General features: G+C 71.3%; 2 protein-coding genes across 4 annotated transcripts; both read left to right on the top strand.

Moving 5' to 3' along the window:
- Positions 1 to 712: 712 nt before the first annotated feature.
- On the top strand, positions 713 to 8466 carry SORBS3 (sorbin and SH3 domain containing 3). 3 transcript variants are annotated; one of them, XM_086767763.1, is made up of 19 exons: positions 1917 to 2088; positions 3361 to 3510; positions 3614 to 3719; positions 3817 to 4040; positions 4118 to 4181; positions 4254 to 4392; positions 4485 to 4566; positions 4645 to 4686; positions 4810 to 4896; positions 5296 to 5351; positions 6177 to 6301; positions 6385 to 6464; positions 6542 to 6588; positions 6720 to 6834; positions 6916 to 7041; positions 7127 to 7564; positions 7659 to 7738; positions 7829 to 7935; positions 8022 to 8083. In XM_086767763.1, exons 2-19 carry the CDS (start codon positions 3403 to 3405, stop codon positions 8081 to 8083), a joined length of 2088 nt encoding a protein of 695 aa, XP_086623889.1. In that variant the 5' UTR covers positions 1917 to 2088; positions 3361 to 3402. The 3 variants fall into 3 exon arrangements, with proteins under 3 accessions (XP_086623888.1, XP_086623889.1, XP_086623887.1); XM_086767762.1 differs by lacking the exon at positions 1917 to 2088 and adding an exon at positions 713 to 836 and having other exon boundaries at positions 7127 to 7738; positions 8022 to 8466; XM_086767761.1 differs by having other exon boundaries at positions 1922 to 2088; positions 7127 to 7738; positions 8022 to 8466.
- A 609-nt stretch (positions 8467 to 9075) lies between these two features.
- PDLIM2 (PDZ and LIM domain 2) lies at positions 9076 to 15012 on the top strand. Its single transcript, XM_086767795.1, has 10 exons — positions 9076 to 9141; positions 10655 to 10761; positions 11224 to 11375; positions 11743 to 11812; positions 11900 to 11988; positions 12079 to 12124; positions 13535 to 13689; positions 13968 to 14113; positions 14187 to 14280; positions 14405 to 15012. Exons 2-10 carry the CDS (start codon positions 10669 to 10671, stop codon positions 14586 to 14588), a joined length of 1029 nt encoding a protein of 342 aa, XP_086623921.1. The 5' UTR covers positions 9076 to 9141; positions 10655 to 10668; the 3' UTR covers positions 14589 to 15012.
- The last annotated feature ends 649 nt before the right edge of the window (positions 15013 to 15661 follow it).

The raw sequence follows: 15661 nt of genomic DNA, 5'->3' as shown, positions 1-15661 counted from the left end.
TCAATAACCCTCCTCCCGCTGCGTTCCCGGGTGCCAGGAGGAAGAGGAGGGTGGTTGCTGGCTCTTGTTTCACCCTCTGGCTCCTTCCTCGCCCCTTTTGCTGGCCGTGGGCTTGCAGGGCTCGGCAAGCGGTATTGGTGGTGGCCAGGCTGCATCCTGCTGCATTACGGCTCCGATGCCCACCTGCTTCCCAGGGATCCCAAACCTGCTCCGGGGGAGCTGGCTCCCAGCGCTCCTGGCTCCAGCATCCCCTGCTCCATCCCTGGCTGGGGAGCCTGGCTCCCAGCTGTGCCTGCCACATCTGGCTTCTCCCCACTGCTTGGGTCAGCATCTCGCCGTTGAGTTCAGCTCGCCACGTGCCACCGTTTGCCACCTCCGGCTCCTCACCGCGGCCCCCCGGACCCTGTGTGACACCCGTCTCTGGGGTCACCTCTGTCCCCAGCTGCCAGAAGCATCCAGAGTGTGACCGGGGAAGGGATGCTCCGGCTCTCCCACCCCTTTCCTGGGTGTTTCCACCCAAACGAGGGGGAAGCTGCTAGAAATCTCCTTAGCACCCAGCATCGCTGCCTGGCCCTGGGTTCCCGGACCCTCGGCGCGGGCCGGGCGCGCCGGCGGTGTCGGCAGCGAGGGGCTTCGGCGGCCGCCCACGAGAGCATCGCCCGGCCCGGTTGCGCCTTCCCGGCTGGCATCGCCGCGCTGAGCAAACAGGAAACACTCGCCCTTTGTTAATCCCGGCCCGAGCTGCGCGTTAAATATTTATCTGCGAGCGGAGGGAGGCAGGGCCGGCGCCCGGAGGCTGCTCGCCCGCCAAGGGGACGGTGCATGGGGCCGTGGAGGTGAGTCCGGTCTCTGCCGGGGGGAGAACGGCCCCCCAGGATGGGCAGCAGCGGCCTGGGGCAGCCGGGACCCCGCTGTCCGTGGGACGGCATTGCCAGCGGGCGCTGTGACCTCCAGAGATGTCGCTCGGCGGGTTGGAGGGGACGGTCACCCCTTTGGCGAGCAGGGGATGGGGTCTGGGACCCCCTCGCGGGTGCCTGTGGCTGTGCCCCCCACCCTGCTGCCCTCTCTGCCCTGTGTCCCCAGTTTTTGTCCCGGCGGGACCAGCTCCTGTCCCCAGTCCGCTTCCTCCCTGCGGTGTCCCCGCTCCCGTCTCCTTTGTCCCCTGGGTGCAGCATCGTGGCTGGGCACCACGAGCCCCTTCGTCCCCGTCAGCTCTGGCAGGGGACGGGTGGCTTGGTGGGGACGAAGGGGTGGCTGGCAGCGAAGCCACCATCCTCCCGTGGGGACAGAGGCCCCAGCTCACGTGGGAGCGCGTGGGACAGAGGAAGGGCTGGGGCTGCCCCTGTTTCAGGGCTGTCAGCAGTTTCGGGGAGCGGCTGGAGGGCGAGCGTGGCAGAGGCTGGGACCCGGGTGCTGCCAGAGGGGATGAGGTGGGCTACGGGGCACCCACAGAGGGGGTAAATGGGGGTCCCCAATTCCCAGATCCCTGGGTGACAGAGGGTCACCCATGGGAAAGCAGGCGGGGGACGGGGACCCCCGTGCCCCCTGTGCCAGGGCTTGGGAGACTACGGGAGCACGGAGCCCAGCTTCCCGGCACTTCCCTCCCCGTCCTCTCCCAAAAAAACCCCTCCAAGCCCCCGGCTCCATCGCAGCGGGGGTCCGGCGACACCGGGCTCGCCCCGTTTCGTAAGCAGGGGGCCGGGTGCGCGGGAACGCGTGCGTGGGGCGTGGGATGAGTTCAGCCTTTTGGCTCGCCTTCCTGGATCCCATCCCTGGAAATGTCACTGGAAACTCTGAATGGGCCGGCCCCGCTCCAGAGCGGGGAGCACTGGGGGGGTGCGAACGCGGCCCAAGGGGGGCCGGGGCGTTCGGGTACCGGGGGCGGGGGGCGCCGAGGAGGACGGCAGCTGCTGACCCAGCCAGGGGATGCTGTTGGGGGGCTTTCGCCGCCGGCCGCCCGCGACGCGCTGAGACCCCCCCTTCTCCTTCCCCTTGGCAAAGTTTGCGCCGCGCATTTTTCTCCGCTGCCGTTCGCAGCTCCGTCCCGCTCGCCGCGGGGCTCCCCGAGCCCCCGGCCCCACCCAGGAGGTAAGAGCTGGCAAGGGGACAGCGAGGAGGGGGGTGACCCGTGGGGACCCGCTCCCCAGGGCCAGGATTTTGGGGACACTCTGCCGGAGCAGCGGGAGGGCCGCTGTGCTGGGAAGGGAGTGGCAGCGGTTGGGGTGCTCTGGGGGGAGTGGGAGTCCTCCTCTGGGGGGAGTGGGAGTCTGCACCCCACTTTCTGTGCCCCGGGGGCAAGTTGTTCGCACGGCCTCAGTTTCCCCATGGCACTAATTAATTAATTACAGCCTTGCCGGCCGCAGAGCCTCTGGAGTGAGGAGCTGGGGGGGTCCCCAGCCTGCTCTGCCCCCCGTGCCGGGCTAGCAGCCCCCCGGCAGCGCTGGAGGAGGGGTCTGCACCCTACTGGGTGCTCCGCGGCATCGGGGGGTTCCATGGGCGACGCTCGTGCCCTGGCGGGGATGGAGATGCTGAGGGACGAGCGAGGACCCGGGTGGCCCCTGAAGGTTCCCGGGGGGCTGCCCTCGCCCCCGGCAATGCCCCACGCCGACGTAGCCCCGCAGCGGTGTCGGGAGCCGTTACAGAGGTCCCGTCCCCCCTCGGCTGCCCCCCGCCCCGTGCCGCGGCCGGGTGAGTCACGGTGCTTCGCCCTCCCGTTGGGGTGGTGCCGGGCTCGGCCGCGCGTTCCCAACGCCTCTCCCCCCTCCTTTCCCTCTCCCTTCCCTGTTTGCGCTGCGGGGCGGGGAAATACTTCTGCTTTTTCATCTTCCTCAGCGCTGGCGGCTCTCCCAGCGCGGCACTGCCCAACGCCGGCGCTGCCACGTGCCCGGGCAGGAGGGCACCGGCGCCGGCCGCATCCCACCACGCCGCACCGGGATGCCGGGACGACGGGCAAAGCGGCTCTGCCATCGTCCTGTCCCACCCTGGGGTGTTCTCTCCCCAAAAAGCCCAACGAGGCTGGATCCCTGGGGAAGGGAGAGGGGCTGGACCTGTCCGCGGTGGGGTTGAGGCCGCATGGAAAACACATGGATGAGCTGCCAGGGCTGGTTCTCGCCACGAAGAGCCACTTCCCCTGGCACCGCAAGGCTCCCCAGGCCGGGGACGGTGTCACCGTGGTTGCCACCCCGCCGAGGTGTCCCCTGTACCCCCAAACACCAGGGAGTGGTCCTTGGTGGTGGCGATGGGGCCGGGATGGGGCTCCCTGGGAACTTTCCGGCAAAGCCCGGTGAGAGGAAGGCGTTGGAGGGGAGCATCCGGCAGAGAGGGATGGACCCGCCGTGAGCGCAGCCGCTTTCCCCGCAGGGCACGGGCAGCCCCGCGGCGCCGTCCCGGCACCCCACCGCCATGGCGGGCCGGCTCCTGCCCCCCGACACCGGCCGGGCGCTGGGCGTGGAGGACGTCCCCCACTTCCACCCACCGCCGTGGGTGCCCCTGCAGCACACGGCGACGCGGGTGAGTGGGGCCGGGGGCTGCCGCATGCCCGGGGTTGGGGATCTGAGGAGCCACTTTGCCACTGCCACGTCGTCCCCGCGCCAGCCCCCTCCTTGTGCCGTAGGTGCCCATCATCCGCCACCGCGGCTCCAACACGCTGAATTTTGACTTCCGCCACCCAGCGCCCCACGGCACAGCTGAGCGTGGCCGGGCGGCCCCCAGGACCTCAGGTACCCACCCCGAGCACCCCCAGGGGTGTCCCCGCCGGCTCCCCCGAGCGATGCTCAGCGGAGGGCAGGGGCTCACCTTCGCCCGCTTCGTCCCCAGCGTACGAGTGGTACCAGACCTGGCCGGCCAAGGAGGTGAAGGCACCCAGCACCTCGGCGCCCGCCAGCCCCATGCCTGGCACTGGGGCCGCCCCCGCTTGCCCCCAGCCACCGGGCTGGTCGGCCACCTGGACCAAGGACAGCAAGCGGCGGGAGAGGCGCTGGGTGAAGTACGACGGCATCGGGCCGGTGGATGAGACGGGGATGCCCATCGCCTCGCGCTCGGTGAGTTGGGGAAGTATGGGGCTGGGGTTCCCCCCAGTTCTCCGTCACCCCCTCACCGCCCTGCCTTGTCCCCGCAGAGCGTCGATCGTCCCCGCGACTGGTACCGCAGCATGTTCCGGCAAATCCACCACAAGCTGCCAGGTGAGCCCCGGTGCCGCAGCGTGGCCCAGCGTGGCGTGGCACCCGCTCACCTCCTCCTCCTCACCCCCGCAGAGCCGGACTGGGATGCCCATCGCTCCCCCACGGCTGAGCTCAGCCCCTCGCCCACCGTGGTGTCTCCGTCCTCCCCAGAGCCGCGGAGGAAAGGGCCAGCACCGGCTCAGCCCCCCAGCACGCCCAACGGGCCGGACTGGTGAGTGCGGCACGGGGCGGCACCCCGGGGACTCGTCCCCTCGTGGGGTGCCCACAGAGCGGGGGGGCTCAGCTCCTCCTGGCTCCCCACAGGCCTGGCTGGGGCGGCACGGGTGCCACCGCGGAGCCCGGCAGCATTTTTGACTACGAACCGGGGAAATCCTCGCTGCTGCAGGTAGGCAGCCCGGGCACGGAGGGACACGGGTGGGTGCTGCGGCGGGCACGCACCTAACCGGCCCCTTGCCCTTTCCAGCCCCCGGCAGCGGTGCCACCGGCGCGGGCGCAGCCCATCGAGGTAAGAAGCTGGCTGCAGGCGGTGGGTGGGGGCTGGCAGTTGGGGTCCCAGCGGCTGGGACACGGGACGCGGGGCTCGGGCAGTGCCGGCCTTGCCCTCCGCAGCCCCGTCCCGCCCGCGCAGGTGCTGCTGGAGCGGGAGCTGGAGCAGCTCAGCGAGGAGCTGGACAAGGACATGAGGGCCATGGAGACGCGCCGCCACCCCGGCCAGGTACCCCAGGGCCCTTCCGGGGGCTGGGTGGCACCGACGGGGGGCACGGGGCCGGTCACGGGCACACCCAGCCGCGCGCACATCAGCATCATCCAGCGGCGCGCGTGGAATTTACACGCAGCTGGAGCACGAGCGTGGTGGGATGCGGGCATGGCTGGCGGCCTGCACATCTGGCCGCAGGCACAGCTGGATGCACGTACACCCAGCCGGCGGCACGCGGCCACCGTGGCCATGGCCGTGGCCTTGACCGTGGCCGCAGGACTCTAGGACCCTGGCTCAGCGCGCCGGCCGTCCAGCGGTTATTGGCTCCGGGCGCTGGACGCCTTCACTTCCCGCTGAGACTCGGCCTCTCGGATGATTAATTTTTCTCTCCCACCCCCTCCCGCTCCTCTCCGGCAGAACTCGGCGGCTGCTCCCACCGCTCGCTCCCCTGCTCCGGCCTCTCCAGCCGCTCGGTGAGTACAGCCGGCTGCTCCCCGCGCCCCGAATCCCCCCCAGATCCCACTACCGCGGGTCCCACTCAAAGCGGGGGGCAGCGGTGGGACGGGGCCCCACGCCGGGGAGGGGGAGCAAGCGGGGACCAACCCTTCAGTGTCCCGGCTCCGGCGGTGGGGTGGGGGTCCCCACAGAGCCCCATGGAGCCCCCCACGGCACTGCTGGCCGCCTCGCCACCCCCCCCGCCCCGTCGCGGGTGGGGGACCCCAGCGCCGGGCTGGCTGCCCAGTGGGTGGGACGGGGCCAGACCGGGGCTGACCCCGTCCCTCGTCCAGCCCGTGCGGGGACGCCGTGTCCCGGGGTTTGGCTCCGTCCCAGGGGAGGCGACGGCCGTTCCATTCCCACCGCCGCGTCCCCACGTCCCCACCGGGCACGGGTGGGCACTCCCGCGGGCACCGCGCCCTGGCCTGCAAATAAACAAACAAGCAAGTGCTCTGCTTCTTGTAGGACCTACCCTAAATCACCCAGGAGCGCGCGTGGGGGCCGGAGGGCTGGCTGCCCCCGCCCGACCCCCTTTCTGGGCTGGGGGGGTGGGGAATTTGGGCTCGTTAAGCACCCCGGGCGTGGGGTTATCCATTAGCCAGGCTCGCCTGCTTCCTGCTCCGCGGCGGCTGGGACGTGCCGCCGGCATCGCTGGCAAACTTTGGACCCGTCCCGCCTGGCTGCCTGCGGGACGAGACCTGGGGGGCACAGCCGGGGGGACCCCAGCATCTCGGTCCCAGGGGTCACGGCCGCAGGGTCAGACACGGGTGCCAACCCCGCCCTGAGCTGTTGTCCCCCCACAGGACCCCCCCGTCACCCCACCGGCTGCGGAGCCCCACCGGCACCCACCGCCCACCCGCCAGCCCCGCCATGGAGCGGGGCGGCCTGGGGCTGGCCGGCGAGCGGGGCCGTGCGGCCCCCGGCAGAGGTGAGCCCCCCCGCGCTCCCCGTGCAGTGCCATGGGGCACCCCGTGCGCCCCAGCCCCGCCGGTGACACCCCGCTCTTTGCAGACGTCCTCAGGCCAGAGACCCTCCCCAGCCTGCCCGACGTGGGGGACCCGGCGGAGGCCGTCAGGAGGGAGGAGAAGAAGGTGAGGCCGGGGTGGTCCCATCCCATATGGGATTGGGGAGGGCTGGGACCCCCGTAACCCTTCCTCTCCCTCCTCAGATGAAAGCCGCTCGCCTCAAATTTGACTTCCAAGCTGAGTCACCCAAGTAAGTGATGGGTGCTGGCGGGGGTCCCCGGAGCGGCGGACGGGGACCGGAGGAGCCCCGGGATGTGGGTTGGGTGGGTCGATGTCCCCTGGGGTGGCACGGGCAGTGTCCCCGAGCGCTGCCGCTTGCAGGGAGCTGACGCTGCGGAAGGGGGACATCGTCTACATCCACAAAGAGGTGGACAGGAACTGGCTGGAGGGCGAACACCACGGCCGGGTGGGCATCTTCCCCTCCAACTATGTAGAGGTGAGCCCGTGGGGGGCACAGAGAGGGGGCGGCCAGGCTCAGAGAGCGCTGGTGGTCACCCGTGTGTGTCCCCCCCCCCAGATCCTGCCCCCCACGGAGGTGCCCAAGCCCATCAAGGCACCCACCATCCAGGTGCTGGACTACGGCGAGGCCCTGGCGCTCTATAACTTCCGAGGGGAGCTGCCCGTCGAGCTCTCCTTCCGCAAGGTACCGCCACGTCGTGCCGGATCGCGCCGCGCCGCGCCTCGCCGCGCCGTGCCACGCTGACCCATCCTCTCCATCCCATCGCCAGGGCGAGCGGGTCTGCCTGGTGCGGCGGGTGGACGAGAACTGGTACGAGGGGCGCATCTCCGGCACCAGCCGTCAGGGCATCTTCCCCGCCACCTACGTCCAGGTGTTGAAGGAGCCGCGGGTGAAAGCCACCGCCGACGACTTCCCGCCCTCGCCCGCTTCCGCCAGCCCCCGGCACCCCGCCGGCTCCCCGTCCCCGCAGCGCTCGCCCGGTCCCTGGGGCACCCCAATTTCTGTCGGCTCCCCCCGCGCAGCAGAGCGGGGTCCCGGCGAGGCCAATGGGCATCCGTCCTCACCCCGCCACCTCGGCTTCGCCTTCCCCTCCCCAAAGTTGCCCCGTGCCGGCGCCCCGAGCCCCTCGCCGGCCCCCGCTGGCCCCCCGCACTCCATGGCCCCCCATCCTCAGGAGCCTTGGCGCCCATCCTGGCCCCCCGAGCAGGTGAGCGACGCCTCGCCGCAGCCCCCCGGCCCCCAGCACCGCTGGGGATGTGGGTGCTGCCCCATAACGCTGCACCCATCCCCTCCTCCTGCAGCACACAGCCCCAGGGGCACCCACCAGCACCCGTCCCGAGCCTGCCCCCTCCTACAACGGCTCCGAAATCCAGTGGACCCCGTAAGTAGGGCTGGGGAGTGGCACCGTGGCACCGTGTCCCCACGCGGGAGCCGCGGCCATGCGGGCTGTGGCCCACGCTGTGTCTCGCAGGTACCGGGCGCTGTACCAGTACCGGCCCCAAAATGCCGACGAGCTGGAGCTGCTGGAAGGGGACCGGGTGGACGTCATGCAGCAGTGCGACGACGGCTGGTTCGTGGGTGCGTGGCTGCCGGGATGGGGACAGGGATGGGGTTGGGATGCCACCACGCCCCCTCACCGCAGCGCTTTGCCTTTTCCGTCCCAGGCGTGTCCAGGAGGACGCAGAAATTCGGCACTTTCCCCGGCAACTACGTGGCACCAGTGTGACCCACGGCGCAGAGAAGCGGACGCAGGGCTGGGGGCTCCCCGATGTCCCACCTTGGCCGCCCTGTGTCCCCGCCACGTCCCCTCCGTGTCCCCCCCGTGGGACAAAGTGCCTCCAGCTCCCTCCCGCCCCTATGGGGCTGCCTCTAACAGGGACCAACCCCGCCTTGCACAGGGGGTCTCCCCCACCCCAGTGCCTTCATCCGACCCCTCCTCACTGCTGCCTTATCGCCCACCGTCCCGGTGGCCGTGCCCCTCGCTCCCTGGCCGGCCGGTGCCGGGCCTGACCGTGACGGCCATGACCTGAGACGCCAGCCCGGGACTGTGCCACGCGTCCGGGAGTCACCTCTGCTTTTTGTCGGTCATTAAAGCTCAGCTCAGCCCGAGCCAAGGCCCAGCCTGGTGGTGCCGGGATGGGAGGGAGGGCGCCCATGGGGAGACGGGGGGGCAGGGGTCTGCGTGGGGCGGCGGGGCTGTTGTGGGACTGTCACTCCGTGTGGCGGTGACACTGCGGGGCGGCGGTGCTGTGCAGGGTGACAGCACTGCATGGGGCTGCAGCGGCGCGTGGGGGGCTGCCGGGGGGCACGTGGGGCGGCAAGGGGGCACGTGGGGCTGCAACGGTGCCCGTGGGGGGGGGGGGGCTGCAATGGTGCTTGTGGGGCTGCAGCGGTGCACGCAGGGCTGCACGGGGCTACAACAGGCACACGGGGCTGACATTGTGATGTGATGGTGCACAGCGCCCCGGGGGGGGCTGCGGTCCTGCGTGGGGCAGCGGGGCAACCCCCCCTACAGCCCACGGGCCGGCTCCCAGGGCATCTGCCAGCCCCTGTGCCCGGGGTTCCGTCCCCCAGCCCCGGCCCGCTCCGACCTGTGACCGTGTCCGTGCGCCCCGTCGGGGCGGCCGTGCCCGCAGACGGCGCTGCGGAGCCGCCCCCCCCCCCCACCCCGCCCCGGCCCGGCCCCGTTGGGCTTCGCCGGCCCCTTCCGAGGGGGCGGTGCCGCCGCCGGGGCCCCGCTCGGTTCCGCCGCCCCACGGGGCCGCCCGGCTCGGCCGCCCGCCGGTGAGTGAGCCGGGGAGTGGGGACGGGGGGGGGAACTGCGACGGGGCGGGGGGCAAGGGGGGCGCTGCCCCCGGGATGCTGTCGGGGATGCCGGTCCCTCGGGGATGCAGCTCTCGGGGGTCCCTTGGGGTGCTGCTCCCCCGGGCAGGGGATGGCGGGGGGGGGGTTGTGCAGACAGCCTGTCCCGCAGGTGTGTCCCCGCGTCTCCTGCGGGGCCTGGCACTGCCTGTCACCCGCCGTCGCCTCCTCGCAGGGTGCCAGGCGGCACCGCCAGCCGCCACGGCCACAAAAGCATCGCTGTGCGGAGCCTGGATGGGGCAGGGGACGGAGAAGGGGGGCAGGAGCTGGAGGTGGGGTGCAGGGGACAGAGGAGGGGGGCAGGTGACAGAGAAGGGGCACAGGAGCCGGACATGGGGTGCAGGGGACACAGGAAGGGGGTGCAGGGGATGGAAGTGGGGTGCAGGGGATAGAGAGGGGTGCAGGAGACAGGGGAGGGGTGCATGGGCTGGAGGAGGGGTCCATGGGCTGTTAGGGGGTCCGGGGGTCGCACCCAGCCGGATATCGGGGTCCCCAGGGCCATCAGACGTCGCTGCCCAGGGATGCTGAGCGGGACCGGGTGTTGGGGAGGGGGTTTGGGGTTTCTTCCCGCCGCTGCGAAGCCCAGCCCAGGAAATTCTTCCGGGCAGCCTCTCAAGCCCCTCTTTGTGCGCTTGGGATTTTTAAAATGCCTTCCCCGGCGGCTGCGGATGGGGTGCCCGGCTCCCGCGGCCACCCCGGGGCTGTGCCGGCGGCGTCGGGCCCAGCTGGGCTGCTGGATGCCGGCTGCGGCCAGACGGGACGGGATGGGACCGGGACGGGATGGGGGAGCCGGACAGGGGTTTAGGGGAGGGGGCTGCCCCATTCCCACTCACCCCGTCGAAGCCAAGGGCTGCGGCGCTCGCCGCAGTGCCACGGGGAACCTCAGCATCCTTTCCCGGCGCGGGTTTGCCGCGGGGTGAAGGATTCGGGGCCGGCCGCTGGCTGCCCTCACAGCCACATCGTCCCCTCCAAACCCCGCTGGCTTGGCCGTGCTGTGCCGTGCCATGCCGCCGGCCTCGCCGCCAACGCGGCACAGTTTTCCTGTCATGCACAAGGCCCCGGGGACACTGGGGTGACCTCGCCTGCCCCAGCGTCCCGCCGGCTACCCCGGCACAATCAGCAGCGGGACCCCCCTCATCCCCCGGGGGTGGGAGCCCCAACCTCGGCCGGGGACACCGCGGCGGCAAGAGGAAGCGGTGGCGGCTACCAGCACCCTGCGACGGCTCGAGGACGTGGGTCCCCTCCCCGGAAGGAAGGCGCTGACGGTTTCCATCGGCCCCACGTTGGGACCCGCGGGGTGCGGGGCTGGTGGGGTGCAGCGGGGACGGGGGGAGTGGGGTGGTCTGCGCCTCGTGGAGGGTGGGGAGGGCTCTCCTCTGCCTCGTCCCCTCGGCGTCCCGCGGTTTCCTGACGCCGCAGCTCCCTGCTCACCCAGAGCCGCCCGCCACCATGCCGGTGTCAGTGACCCTGGACGGCCCGGCCCCTTGGGGCTTCCGCATCACCGGGGGAAGAGATTTCGGGAAACCCATCACCGTCTCCAAGGTAGGAGCCCCCCACGTGCACCCTTGCCCCGGGGAGGGCTGCGCTGCGCCGCGACGCCAGGGCGGGCGTCGTGCCGGGCTGCTGCGGGGTGCGGATCCTGTTTGGTGTCCTTGAGGGATCCTGCTCCGTGGGAACGGCCCCACGGCAGGCGACAGCGCGGGGGCCTCGTGTCGCCCCCGGGCTGGGCCGGGCTGCGCCGAGTTTCCGGCTGTCATTGCCACGGCCTTGGTCCACCCTTTGCTGGCGTGCACCCCGGCAGAGGGGCTGGCACTGTTTCGGCAGCGGGGTGGGATTCGGGGACGCTCCCAACCGTGTGCCGGGACCTCGCCGTCCACGACACGCGTGGGGATGCCGCAAGTAAATGAGGTTCAGCGGGGCCGAGGAGGGCTGGCGGGGGGCTCGCTGCCCCCAGCGCCTCCGAAATAACACCGGGGCTGTCCGCTCGTCCCCTTCTCCGCGGAGGTGACAGAGCACGGAAAGGCGGCTGCGGGTGACCTTCGCCCGGGGGACGTCATCGTCGCCATCAACGGGGAGAGCGCGGCCGAGATGCTCAACGTGGAGGCGCAGAATAAAATCAAGCAGAGCCCCGGGCAGCTCCGGCTGCAGGTGGAGAGGTGGGTGCTGCCATGGGGATGGGGGGGAGACAGCAGCCCGGACCCCTGGGACCCCAACCCCAGGGAAGCGGGGTCCTGGAGTCCCCAGCCACACATGCAAGGGATGTTTTCCCCCACCACTGGCAACTCCTGGGGCTGTGCCACCCCCGCGGAAGCCTGTCCCAGCTCTGTAATTAAGGAGTCAGGAGTTAACGAGGCCGGGGAGCCCCGGCAGCTGTTACCTGGCTGACTGGTCCCAGTTGGGGACCTGGGGCTGCTGCTGTTACCACCTCCCCGGAGGGGGGCTGTGGGGAACAGCCGTGGGGTGGGCAGGGGCTGCAAGCTGCTGGGGCAGATGCAGGACCCCCCCCCCCGCTTTGGTCCCCAGGTCCCCGATGCCACCTCCCAGCCACGCCAATGGGGACACCTCACCGGAGAGGCTGGCTGCACACTTCCAGGTGAGCCCCCTGCAGCCCCCGCACCCCTCAGCCCCCCGCCTGGGGCTGATCTGAGCTGCTGGCGTCCCCCTCCCCTCCCCTCCCCAGGACGCGCTGTGGATGCGGGAGAACCAGAGCACCCGGAGACCCTCCCGTTCCAGCCCAGCATCCCGCAGCCCCCCGCCCGGCAGCGGCAGGTAAGGCTGGACCCAGCTGCGTGTGGGGCTGGGGGGGTGGACAGGGGTCCGGGCGAGGACCCTCCTGATGGCTCCATCCTTTCCCCACAGCTGCAAGCCCTGGGAGGAGGAGCTCACTGGTCCCAGTTTCTGCCAGGTGAGCAGGGAGCTGGGGGGGCTGTGAGGGGCTGGCAGGGACGCCGGGGGGGGGCATCCGTGCCCCATGGCCCTGTGCAACCCCAAAACGTTGCCGTTGGCAGCCCCATTGCCGCCGAATTGCCTGGCCCCGCTGGGCCTTGGGGACCGCGTCGTGCTGCCGGTGCCGCCGGTGCCGCCACGCTGGCAGGCCCCCCGTCCCCGCGGGCACCGGCGCACCCGGCCAGGGATGTTTTCGCTCGCTCCTACCCGGCGCCTCATGGCAACGGCGCCAGCCTGGGGAGGCCAAACCAGTTTGGGGAGGCCCGGCGAGCCCAGCGGACTGGGGCGTTGGCAGGGGAAGGGACCCAGGGCTTTGTGCACCCGCAGCCCCTGTCGCGGTGGGATGCCGGGGGAGCGGGGCCGGGATGCCTCCCCCATCGCCCGGACCAGTCCCGGGATGCCCGTGGCCGCCCCATCCCTCCACCGCCGCGGTTTCGGGCGTCTGCTGCACCCCGCAGGGCAGCCGCTGGCTCTGGGCTTGGCGTCTCCCTCCTCTCTTCCCTCCCCGCTTGCTTTATTTCTTGTTTTTCAAGCCCAAATCGGGAAGCGCGGTGGCCTCGAACGCGGCCCTTCCCAGCTGCCTTTGGCCGCGGCCCCGGCCGCCCCTTGGCTCCTCCGGCCGCCCGCTCCCTCCTTCCTCCCCAACCCTTTATTTGCTTTGGGAGGGTCCCTCCCCCTCCCTGCCCGGACCCCCACCCCGCTGCGGGGCTGGGGGGGGATGTGTGGGATGCCATGCCTGAAACCCCCTTCCCAAGGGGGGCGGTGACCCCGCTTTTTGTCGCATCCCGGAGCGGGTTGGCAGTGGGACGAGGCCAAGGCACCTGAATTTAGCTCGTCCCTAACCTGCTCGTGACCCCGCAGAGCCCCAGCGCTGCCCCTTTGAGGGGTCTGGGCAGGGGGTCCTGGTCCCCGTCCCCGTCCCCAGGCTCCTGCTGGGGTTTCCATCTGCGTGGCGGCTGCTCCCGGGGAAACATCGGCTTCCACTTAGCCGAGGGTTTTGCCTTTCCTGCCTCGCCGGGGCCGCTAAGCAGGAGCAGATGGCGGGGAGGGGACGGGCGCAGGCGCAGGGTTACTGATGTGGGGAGGGGTGGGGGTGCTGCCCCTGGGGTCCCCCCGGTCCCAGCCCGGGCGGGGAGGAGAAGCGGCCGCCCCATCCCGAGTGGCGGAGCATCCCTGCATCCCACCCGGGGAGCGACGCGTGGCACCGGGGCCTTGGGAAACGGGGAGGGGGTGTCCCTGGGGTGCGAGGGAGGGTCTGCGGGCCCCACCCGGGAGACGCCGCACTCACCCCTCGGGCTGGGGGCACGGCGGGGGGCTGCCGCAGCCCCCCCGCGTCCCCCACCCAGCACCTCTCTGTCCCCCTTGCCAGGAGAGAGGAAGCCTGATCCACCAAAACAGCTCCCCGGGGTCCGTCCTGCCCCCGCCCCCCCGCCCACCCTCGCCAGGGCTCGGGGTCCCCCCGAATCCCTGGGAGACGTTTCGAGAGCGGCGCCGCTCTTCGCCCACTCCCAACCCCTGCAACAGGTACAGAGCGGGCTGGGGGGCTGTGGTGGGGTGGGGGGGACACACACAGAGGTGGGGGAAGCCCCCAGCCCCACGCACCCATCCCGGTGCGGCGGGGGGGGGCCCACGCTGGGTGCTACCTCGCCGAAAGAACCCGTGCAAAGAGTTAACCCACTCGTGACGCGGGTGGGGATGTGGGAGGGCCGGGCAGGCTGGGGCAGCTTCCCCAGGGTGGAGGGAGCAGATGGAGGGTTGGTTCCCCCCCATTTTCTCCCACCCCTCGGGGTGCCGTCCCGCAGCCCGGGCGCGGAACCGGCCATGCGGCGTTTGGAGGAGGATTCGGAGGTCTACAAGATGCTGCAGGAGAAGCGGGAGCTGCGGGCGGCCCCGCGGCAATCCGGCACCTTCCGCCTCTTGCAGGAGGCTTTGGAGGACGAGGGCGGAGGTGAGAGGGGGGAAATTCGGGGGGCGATGGCAAGGTGGGGTGGCGGGACGCTGATGGCCTCGTCTCTCCGCAGCCCCCTTCCCCAGCCGGCTCTCGCCCAGCGCCCGTAAGCCCGTGGCCGGCGTCCAGAAGCTGCACGTCTGCGAGAAGTGCGGCAGCACCATCGCGTGAGTGGGGCTGGGGGCAAGGGGGGGGTCCCCGGGGCAGGATCTGGCTCTGCCATCGCTCCCGGTAGGCCAAAATGGGTGGAGGACCCCAGGGCTGATGCCCCCCCCTCGCCGTCTCCCCCAGGACGCAGGCGGTGAGGATCCAGGACGGCCGCTACCGGCACGCGTCCTGCTACGCCTGCGCCGACTGCGGCCTCAACCTGAAGATGCGGGGCCATTTTTGGGTGGGGGACGAGCTCTACTGCGAGAAGCACGCCCGCCTGCGCTACCAGGGCACCCCGGCCCCCCACGTCTCCCCCCACTCCTGAGCCCCAGGCACTGGCACGCTGGAACGGGGAGCTCGCTGCCTGCATCCCACCGTGGCCCGGGGAGCAGCACGCACCCCGTCCCCCCCCCGACCTCGCCCCGGGACACCCCACCAGCCCCGCTGCTTTGGTAGGGATGGGGTCTGTGGTGCATTGGGTTGGGGACTGAGGGCATCACCAGGTTGCGAATGCGCTGCAGCTGCCCGCCTTCATCCTTGCTGTGTCATGTGTGTGATGAGTTGGGTCGGTTCTCAGCCTGGGTTGCAGCAGCCTGGGGACATAACGGGGCGGGGGGGGGGGGGCACAGGGACGCTTGAGCACTTAGGTATCGGAGAGGGGGCTGGCACCGCTTTGTACACGGATTGCAAAGGGCTTCTCCACGATATTAAACCAGATCTCTATATAAATATAATATATATTTGCTCCACCCCCGTGTCTGGTCTGTGCCGGGTGGGGGAGGGCAGGCAGCCTGTGCCCTTCCCAGGTCCAGGACCATGGGCTTCCCCCCGGCCCCGGGTGCAGGCAGGGACCCCAGGCCCTGAGGCGGGGGTCTGGCGCTCGGCACAGGCTCTGGGGGTCCGGTGCTCCGGTGATGCCGGCTGGCTTTGCCCCGCTCCGGGGAAGGTCAGGGCTCCCCGTGAGGGTGGGCTGTCCCCTCCCCACTCCAGGCGTCCCTGGGAGGTGTCAGGGATTTACTGCGGGCTGTTGGCCGAGGCCTTTGTCCCGCAGAGGCCCCGGGTGGGCTCTTATCGCCGCTCCCCACCCTTCGTGCCTGTTTGCACGGCGACGGGCTTTGCCATTATCTGGGCTTCGCCGTTATCAGCAGCCCCTCGCCGAACCCCTTCCCACGTCCCGCAGCTCCCCGCGCCCCCATCCCGCTCCCCCGCCCCAGTGCTGGGGGTACGCTGCAGCCCCCCGTAGGCACCCAATTCCCAGAGCCCCCGCGGGAGGGATCAGCTCGGGGCCCTCGGCTGCTGGACACGGGTGGGTCTGCCCGTGCAGACCCTCGGCAGGGGGTCCCAGTGCCCGGGGTCCCCCCTTTTGGGACATGGTGGCTCTAATTAAGCACCCCCAGG

Source organism: Chlamydotis macqueenii, chromosome 27 (assembly GCF_036417535.1).
Source record: "Chlamydotis macqueenii isolate bChlMac1 chromosome 27, bChlMac1.mat, whole genome shotgun sequence".
In the NCBI taxonomy this organism is placed as follows: Eukaryota; Metazoa; Chordata; class Aves; order Otidiformes; family Otididae; genus Chlamydotis; species Chlamydotis macqueenii.
Note: the sequence above shows the minus strand (reverse complement) of the source record. Positions and strands in the feature narration are given on the sequence as shown.